General features: G+C 47.3%; 2 protein-coding genes across 2 annotated transcripts in view; one reads left to right on the top strand and one right to left on the bottom strand.

Annotated features, from left to right (window-relative positions):
• Positions 1 to 362: 362 nt before the first annotated feature.
• emg1 (EMG1 N1-specific pseudouridine methyltransferase) lies at positions 363 to 4,681 on the top strand (the record flags this gene model as incomplete). The annotated part of the gene is given in 7 exon segments (XM_069915550.1): positions 363 to 617; positions 854 to 955; positions 1,082 to 1,184; positions 1,187 to 1,222; positions 1,399 to 1,457; positions 1,687 to 1,836; positions 3,199 to 4,681. Coding segments are annotated over 7 exon segments (819 nt in total), but the record flags the coding sequence as incomplete, so codon positions are not given.
• An 803-nt stretch (positions 4,682 to 5,484) lies between these two features.
• Positions 5,485 to 9,838, bottom strand: part of LOC138754238 (tumor protein p63-regulated gene 1-like protein) — a 40,202-nt gene continuing 35,848 nt past the window's right edge. The window contains exon 5 of the mRNA XM_069918178.1: positions 5,485 to 6,004. Within this exon, the coding sequence (XP_069774279.1) occupies positions 5,963 to 6,004 (42 nt within the window). The 3' untranslated portion in view covers positions 5,485 to 5,962. The remainder of the gene's footprint in view (positions 6,005 to 9,838) is intronic.

Here is a 9,838-nt window from a genome sequence, read left to right as displayed (position 1 = left end):
CAACTCCGGCCAATCGGGGCGCCGCCCGACCCCCTCGTTCCCCGCGCGCCCCAGCCCGTCGTGACGTCATGCCGCTATGCCGCTGAGGAATCTACCGGTTTGGTCAGAGGGTTAGGGTGGGCAGCCAGGGACCCCGGGGTGGAAAGTTCGGTATCGGACCCCGCCGGACGGTCCCAGCGGGTTAGGGATTGGGGGAACCAGTTAATGACTGGGTTAACTGGGGGAGGAGAGGTAAACCCGCCGCGACCTCACCAAGATGGCAGAGGGATGGAGTGACCTCACCAAGATGGCGAAGGGAGGCGTGACCTTACCAAAATGGCGGAGGGAGGTGACTTCAGTACGATGGCAGAGGGATGGGATGACCTCAGCAGCATGGCGGAAGGAGGGAGCTTGGCCCAGTCCCGCACCAAGATGGCCGCCGCCTCTGCCTCCGGCGGAATTGGTCTGTCCGGTCCCACTTCCGCTTCCGGCACTGGCAGCATGGCGAAGCGGCGGCGCCGCGACTCGGGGATGAGTGCGAGCCGGCGCCGGGACCTGGGCTCGGGAGGGGCCGCAGAAGGCCCGAGGGGCGGCGGCTGGTCGTGGTGCTGGAGGGAGCGGCTCTGGAGAGCGTCAAGGTGGGGGAAGGGAGCGCCCGGGGGTGGAGGAGGGATCTGTTGCTTGTTCGAGCCCTTGAACTAGTTAACGATTCCCCCGACCCCTCGATCGTGGATGCGCTCGTCGTGAGACCAAGGGTCTGTCCCGGAGCCTCACACCCCCGTCCTGCTGGAACCTACGACAACCAATTCACCTTCTCTTCCCTTCCCCCTCCTCCTTCCCTTCCCCTCCCCTCCCCCTCCTCTCTCCCCTAAAGGTGGGCAAGAATTTCGAACTTCTAAACTGTGACAAACACAAATCACTTCTCCTCAAACACGGAAGAGATCCAGGAACCGTGAGACCGGATATCACCCATCAGGTTGGAGTTATACCTACACCCCTCCCTGTTTCTGTAACCCCATCCTGTCCCTAACCCTATCCTCTGTAAAAAAAAAACTCATTCAGTTCCATTGACTTGTTCTTCCCACCCCACTTCTTCCCACAGAGCCTCCTAATGTTAATGGACAGTCCACTGAACCGATCGGGTCAACTCCAGGTGTTCATCCACACCCAACAGAATGCCTTGATCCAGATTAATCCCCAGACTCGCATCCACGCACCTTCGATCGATTCTGTGGCCTGATGGGTGAGAGATAGAGGGAGAGAGGGGTGGTAGAGATAGAGAGGACAGGGGAGGGGGAGAAATGAGGATGGGAGAGGGGGAAACGAGGGAGTATTGAGAAAGGGTGGGAGAGAGGAGGGAGAGGGGGATAGAGAGGAAAGGAGTAATTATTTCCACATTAACCGTCCACCCTTTTTCAGTCCAACTGCTTCACAAACTCAGCGTCCGAGCATCTGATGGCCCGCAGAAATTGTTGAAGGTATGACATTGTGGATGGGTGTCGGGGACTGGAGTGGGTTACAGAGACAGAGAGGTGTAGGGGACTGGAGGGGGTTGCAGAGATAGAGAGGGGTGACAGGGATCAGGGAGGGGGTTACAGAAACAGGGAGGGATATTGGGGATCAGGGAGAGGGTTACAGAAACAGAGGGGTGTCTAGACATGATCCTTTCCCCGACTCCCCTGACACTCTGCTCTTGACCCCTGACAGATGATCAGAAACCCGATCTCTGACCACCTCCCCGTAGGATGCCCCAAGTTCGGGACGAGTTTCCACGCCGGGGAGGTGACAGATCTCTCCACCATAATCCCCACGGATGATAGCGCCGTCTTTGTGGTGGGTGCCTTCGCTCACGGATCGGTGAGTCCTCTTCAATTCTGCTCACCTCATGACCGGAAGGATGTGGAAGGTATGGAGATGGTGCAGAGAAGAGTCGCATGGATGGGAAATGGGTTTCGCACAGGTTGGGGAGAGGGGTTGTGGATGGTGTAGAAGGTTGTCGTAGGTTACAACGGCATATGGACAGGACGGGAAGTGGGGAGAGGTGTTGTAGACGATGCAGAAGGTTACAACGTGATATGGACAGAACGGGGAGTGGGGAGAGGGGCTGTTGACGGTGTAGAAGGTTACAATGGGATACAGACAGGACGGGTAGTGGGGAGAGGGGTTGTGGACGGTGGAGAATGTTGAAGTAGGTTACAACGGGATACAGACAGGACGGGAAGTGGGGAGAGGGGTTGTGGACAGTGTAGAAGGTTGTCGTAGGTTGCAACGGTATACGGACAGGACGGTAAGTGGGGAGAGTTGTTGTAGACGGTGCAGAAGGTTACAACAGGATACGGACAGAACTGGGAGTGGAGAGAGGGGTTGTGGATGGTGTAGAAGGTTACAACGGGATACGGACAGTACGGGGAGTGGGGAGAGGGGTTGTGGACGGTGTAGAAGGTTACAAAGGGATACAGACAAGATGGGGAGAGGGGTTGTGGACGGTGTAGAATGTTGTCATAGGTTACAACAGGATGGGGAGTGGGGAGAGGGGTTGTGGATGGTGTAGAAGGTTACAGCGGCATACGGACAGGACGGGGAGTGGGGAGCGGGGTTGTGGACGGTGTAGAAGGTTGTCGAAGGTTACAACGGGATACAGACAAGATGGGGAGAGGGGTTGTGGATGGTGTAGAATTTTGTCATAGGTTATAACAGGATATGGATAGAATGGGGAGAGGGGTTGTGTCAGTGGAGAAGGTTTAAACTGGGGATACCGACAGAACCGTGAGCCGGGGGGAGATGTGGCAGATGGATTTCAATCCAGATCTGTGAGGGGTTGCACATTCTGCCGTGATAAACCAGACTTCTGAGTCCAGGTTCAATGCGGATGAACAGAGGGAACTCGGGGGTCCGAATCTATGCATCCCCCCAAGGTCCCCACGCGGGTCAATAGGAGCCTACAGGTCGCTTGCCTCATTTGTCATGGGGTGGATTGAGCCGAGGGGGGTCACATTGGAACTGGCGGGACCCCACCCGTAGCGTCGCGCTCAGGTTCCAGCCACTCTATTACGGGAAGGAAGTGGCAGCCATGAAGAGGGGCCAGAGAAGACTCAACGGGGGATGTCTACCAGGGGACAGATTCCGGACATGGTGATTAGAGGCCAGCTTATCTCCGGGGGTGGACAGTGAAATCGGGAGACACTCTGACCTCACCCTCTCTCACCCTCCCCCGTACAGGTGGACGTTGGCTACACTGAGAGAACAGTCTCCATCAGCCACTACCCGCTGTCGGCAGCTCTGACCTGCGCCAAGATCTGCACGGCTTTCGAATCGGCCTGGGGGGTGGTGTAGGGTCTTCCATCCCCTTCCCCCCCATCCTCTCTCCTTCCCCCCTCCATCCCTCTCTCTTCCTTCTCTTCCTCTCCCCTCTCTCCTCCACCTCTCCCCCTTTTCTACCCCCCTCCCTCCATCTCCCCTACTCTCCCCCTCTTTCTCTCTCCCTCCCTCTCTTCCTCTCTCCTCCTCCCTACCCCCTTCCACTTTCCACCCCACCCTCTCTCTCTCATCCCTCCCTCTCTACCTCTCTCTCTCCCCCTCTTTATCCCCCTTTCTTACAAATATTTATTGAAAGCTCGAACATCGCCCCAGATGAACCCCCTCCCCTTTACCTCGTGGCGAAGGTTTGCGAACAGCAGTTACCCACGTTTCACATTTGCTGATTAAAAAACTCTCCTCGTTCCGACATGCGGCCATCGGTCGACCCCTCCTCAGTGGGGGAAAACGGGTCCGTCTCCATGCATCCCCCAAGGACCCATTGGCCCCGCGTTCAGCCCGTTACCCTCCTCGCCTCCCCAAATCCCGTCTGCGCTTACACAACTTATCCTTGGATGTTCATTCCACCCACCACCCCTCTGTGAGCAGAAATTCCCCCCACTTCAACCATTCCCCCTCTCACTTTCAATACCCCCCCCCACCGTCGGTTCCCAGGGGGAACAAGACTCCATCCGGTGGAGAGTATTAGATCACCCCTCCAACCTTTTGCTCCAAACTCCTCGACCTTTCCCTGAAACCCATCTCCTTCCTCTCTCTTCATCCAGCTTGTACCACCCTGAGGCGCCCGGCCTCCGATCCGACCGCCACTCACTGGTGGCCCCCATCCAACTATTGCTGCTCCATCGTTAATCCCGAACACCCGCCCTGCATTCCTTGCTAACCACTTGCGGGGATCCGGCTCCAGAAAAAAATACTCAAGTCCAAATGGACAGCATCTGGTGCCTTCTGCTCGCCGCCCTTCCTCAAAAGGTTCCACAGGATCTGCTAGATAAATGATTCCCCCCCCCCACCGCCCCCTCCGAGAATGCAATATTCATTCTGGTCTCCACCCAAACAAGGATTCAATTGGAAATCCAAATTCAGTCCAACGTGGAAATTTGATCCGCTGGCTTCAAAAACCCCTCGGCCGAAGATTCTACGGCCCTCCCGCCCGCAAGGGAGGGTGGAGCAATAAAACAGCTCACACCTGGGATCAAAGTGGGTGGGGGAAACCACAGAGGCAAGTGGTGGGGGGGGGGGAGTTCTGTGCGGGTGGAATTAGGGGGACTGTCTGCGGAGACCACTGGCCGGTGGGACGGAGCCTGAAGGTGACGGGTTGTTCGCGGAAACATCGTTGAAATCGTAAACAATCTTTTTACTGGAAAAAATGAATAAAATATTAATCAAAGTACTTCGATATATTTTCTCACCATTCCCCCCCCCAAAAGTTAGAAAATACGCATTTAATATTATTGTCGACGATCGTTAATCATTATTAAAATTGACATGAAGTGGTGTGGATAACGTCGAAAGATGTGGATGGGAAAATCCTCCCAAAAACCCACAGATGGTTTCCAAATAAAAACCTTCCACTCGATTTGACGAAATGTACGGGATTTTCTCCAAAGCTGCATGATTCTGCGGCTCATCGTTGCTCGAGGTTGCAGCCGCTTCGGAGATTCGTCCGACTTCACCTGCGCCCTCCCATTTCACCAATGTCTCCGAGCCAAAAACAGTCGGGTCCTTTGGGATCATAATTCGCCCCCTGACGAGAGACTCTGTTTGTCCCTTGGACACTTTCTCACAAGACCACAGAGACCTCAAAAAAGTCCCCCATTTTATTTCGGACATCGAACTGTGACAGGATACGTAGTATGTTTCGGGGAGATAAATTGGGACATGTTTTTCATCCTGAAGTGCCAGTTGATGAAGCAGACAAAGACAACATGGTCAAACAATAATCATGGCTTTTATTAGAAACTCATGGTACAATAATGAAAGACAATAGGTGCATACACAGTTATACCCAAGGGGAGTGTCCTTAACTGTAGAGATAATGCACCGCCAATGTTAGTACAATAAGGTTCGCCAGAGGGGAGACAGGCAGCTTGGCAGACATTCACCACACCACCCCCCCCTCTCTCTCTCCCCCTCCCCCCAGCAGAAGAAGGGTTAAAATCAAAAGGACAGCTGCTAGGAAAGACTGAAGCAAGTGATATATGGATACCATGTATCCAGCAAGCAATTGAAATATAATGAGATGTTTTATGAATATGTCAGCCTATCAAGTTGTTTACGAATTCTGGTGCTTCGTCTCAAAACAGGTGGCTCCTTTGCATCCTTGGGAACTGGTATAGGTCCTGGGTCTATAGTGTGGGAAGGACTGGCTTCTAGATCCGTTCCAGAATTGCCAGCGTGAGGCAGTGGAGCCTCAGCATGGCCATCTGAAAGCTGACTAGGAGTCACAGACTGTGGTGGGGGCGAGTCCAACCTCTCAGGCTCACTCTGAGTAGGGGTGCGAGGAAGGGGGGAACTAGGTGAGGCCAAATCTCTTGGGGTACAGTGTCAGTACTCCCGTCTGGGAATCCAACATGAGCGTAGTTGGGGTTAGTATGCAGTAACAACTGGATGGACTAGGGGGTCTGTTTTACGCGCCCGAGTGTGGCTCTTCAGCAGCACAGTTCCACGCTCAGATAAACAGGCTGGCCAGTCCATCATAGTTCCTGATTTCCTAGGAAAGGCAAACATACGTTCATGAGGTGTTTAATTTGTTGCAGTACACAATAATGACCGAATAGAATGTAGCTCCTCAGGCAGCACCTCCTGTCACCGGGTAACAGGGTAACCATGTGTCTTTAACCCAAGGTTAACAGACTGTAGCATTACCCCATTGCCCTGCGGGTTGTAGCTCGTGGTATGGCTGGTGGCAATCCCCTTTTCGTAGCAGGGCTCTCCACAGTTCAGCGCTCATGAATGCTGAGCCTCTATCGGTATGAATGCAAATGGGAAAACCAAAAATGCTGAAAATTCTGTCAAGTGACAATGACAGACGCTAATGAGACGTCAGGGCAAGGTATCGCAAAGGGAAACCTACAATATTTGTCAATTACAGTAAGGAAATATACATTTTTGTTGTTGGAAGGTAACGGTCCTTTAAAATCTAAGCTAATCCTCTCAAAAGGCCGGGTTGCCATGATGAGGGTGGCTTCTGGAGCTTTGAAGTATTACGGTTTGCATTCTGCGCAAACAGGACAGCTTTTAGTCAGTTTCCTGACTTCCAGAGAGTAGGGAAGGTAGTTAGCCCATATGTAATGGAAGAATCTCGTGACTGAGGAGTCACGTGATGGAGCAGTGGCCGGTCGGGGAACTCCAGCCCTCTCCGGAAAAGTTTAAAAAAAACCACACAAAACACAAAGGCACAAACATAAAAATTAAAATAAAGTGAAAGTAAAGGGGGGAAGAAAATGGCAGCGAAGAAAGAAAAGTCTAAAGCAACGGGAAGAAGAGAAGAAGAAAGAACGTCGGAAGAAGAAGGTGAAGGCATTACCTGTCCGAGGAGGCCCGCCGCGGAGAGAGAAGCCCGCTCCCTCAGGAGCTCGGGACTACAAAAATGGCTCACGGAGCCAAGCAAAAGAGCGCAACTGCGCATGCGCGAGGAGTCGCGCATGCGCGATGCGCAAGACAAAAAAAACACTGACGGGAGGGGGGACCAGCTGAGGATGACAGCCACAGCACAACAAGAAGAGAACATAGAAAACAACGAGAACAAGAAAGAAGAGAGTAAAAATAAATCAAGGAAACAACAGATGACCAACCCAGAGGAAGAAGAAGAAGAACATAGAGAAATGGAAGAAGAAGGGAAAGGCAAGACAATGGATATATTTTTTTAAAAGAATATATGGAATCAGTAAAAGAATGGCAATCACAAGAATTTAGTGAAATAAAAAGAAGAATTAAAAGTACAGAAGAAAAAATGAATAGATTAGAGATGGTCATGTCAGATATAGGAAAAAGAGTGGACAAGGTGGAAGAACGAGAAACAGCCATAGAAATGGAAGTAGAGGACTTAAAAAAGAAATTAGAAGAATCTAATAAAAAGGTTAAAGAGACACAAGAGCTGTTAGCTCAGAAGATAGATATAATGGAAAATTATAATAGAAGAAATAATATAAAGATAGTGGCCCTTAAAGAAGATGAAGAAGGCAAGAATGTGAGAGAATTTATAAAAGATTGGATCCCCAGGGTCCTAGGAAGACCAGAATTACAGGAAGAAATGGAAATAGAAAGGGCACATAGAACATTAGCCCCGAAACCACAGCCACAACAAAAACCAAGATCCATTTTAGTAAAATTCCTAAGATATACAACAAGAGAAAATATATTGGAGAAAGCAATGAAGAAAATAAGAGAAGACAAAAAGCCACTGGAATACAAAGGTCAAAAATTTTTTTTTCTATCCAGACATAAGTTTTGAACTCCTGAAGAAGAGAAAGAAGTTTAATACAGCAAAAGCGATCCTATGGAAAAAAGGATATAAATTTATGCTAAAGTACCCAGCGGTACTTAAAAATAGTTATTCCAGGGCAGCAAAACAGACTATTCTCGGATCCGGAGGAAGCACGAAAATTTGCAGAACAACTACAAAACAGACAGAGAGATGAAGACATGTAACGAGAGTAAAAATGACCACGAACTATATGTATGTGTGTATATGGGTATATATATATATATATATATATGTGTATACATGTGTGTACACCAGGAGAGGATGGATTCCCAATAGAATTCTATAAAACATTTAAAAATTTATTAATTCCTCCCCTCCTGGAAGTAATCAACCAGACTGATAAAACACAAAGCTTACCAGATTCATGCAAAACAGCAATAATTACAGTAATACCAAAGACAGGGAAAGATCCACTCGCACCAGCGTCATATAGACCAATATCTTTACTTAACACAGATTATAAGATAATAGCTAAACTATTAGCAAACAGATTAGCTGACTATGTACCAAAAATAGTAAATCTAGACCAAACTGGATTTATTAAAAAAAGACGAACAACAGACAATATTTGTAAATTTATTAACTTAATTCATGCAGTAGAAGGGAATAAAGCTCCAACAGTAGCAGTTGCTTTAGACGCAGAGAAGGCCTTTGACAGAGTAGAATGGAATTATTTATTCAAAGAATTACAAAAATTCAGTTTACCAGAGAAGTATATTAATTGGATTAAAGTATTATATAAGGGGCCATTGGCGAAAGTGACAGTAAATGGATATATATCAAAGCAATTTAACTTAAGCAGATCAACAAGGCGGGGATGCCCACTATCACCCTTATTGTTCGCGTTAGCTATAGAACCACTAGCAGAATTGATAAGAACAGAAAATAAAATAAAAGGGATAAAAATAAAAGACAAGGAATATAAAATCAGTTTATTTTCAGATGACGTTATAGTATACTTAACAGAACCAGAAATATCAATAAAAGAATTACATAAGAAATTGAAGGAATATGGAGAAGTGTCGGGTTACAAGATTAACGCAAATAAAAGTGAATAATGCGGATTTCTTAAAATTTAAGAAAGAATCACCATTCAGATGGCAAATGCAAGCAATACGATACCTAGGTATACAAATAAAGAAAAACCTCGGCCATCTATATAAATTCAATTATTATCCACTAATAAATAAATTACAGGACGAGTTAGAGCATTGACTTACCACTAACACTAATAGGAAGGATAAACTGTATTAAAATGAACATTTTCCCAAGGATACAATACCAATTTCAGGCATTGCCAATACACTTGACGGAGAAATTCTTCAAGGAGTTAAAGAAAATAATAAAGAAATTTTTATGGAAAGGGGGGAAACCGAGGATAGCACTAGATAAATTAACAGAATGGTATAAACAAGGAGGCTTACAACTGCCAAACTTTAAAAATTATTATAGAGCCGCACAATTAAGATACCTATCAGATTTTTATCAAACAAGGGAAAAACCAGATTGGACTAGATTAGAACTTGATAAAATAGGGGAGAAGATACCTGAACATATATTATATGAATGGAATGAAAAATTGGTACAACGTAGGAATTCTCCAGTATTACATCACCTGCTCAATATTTGGAAGAAGATTCATGTAGAAAGGAATAAAACAAATTACCAATTTCCAAAACTAATACTGATGCAAAATCAGCTAATCCCTTTTACAATAGATAACCTTTCCTTTAGAGAATGGGAGAAAAAAGGGATCAAAAGAATAGAAAATTACTTTTCAGGAAATAAATTATTATCCTTTGAACAAATGAAGGATAAATATAATATAACTCACGATACAGTGTTGGCATACTACCAACTGAAATCCTACTTGAAGGACAAATTGGGAAGCAGTCTGACGTTACCAGAGGGAAGTAATTTTGAATATGTGATTACAGACACAATGATAATCAAAACATTTATAACAAAAATGTATATTAAACTGCAAGAAAAGGAGTATGAGGAAACAAATGGTAAAACTAAACAAAAATGGGAACAAGATTTAAATATAAAGATAAA

Source organism: Narcine bancroftii, chromosome 2 (assembly GCF_036971445.1).
Source record: "Narcine bancroftii isolate sNarBan1 chromosome 2, sNarBan1.hap1, whole genome shotgun sequence".
In the NCBI taxonomy this organism is placed as follows: domain Eukaryota; kingdom Metazoa; phylum Chordata; class Chondrichthyes; order Torpediniformes; family Narcinidae; genus Narcine; species Narcine bancroftii.
The sequence above is the reverse complement of the archived record's forward strand: the minus strand, read 5'-3'. Positions and strand labels throughout refer to the sequence as shown.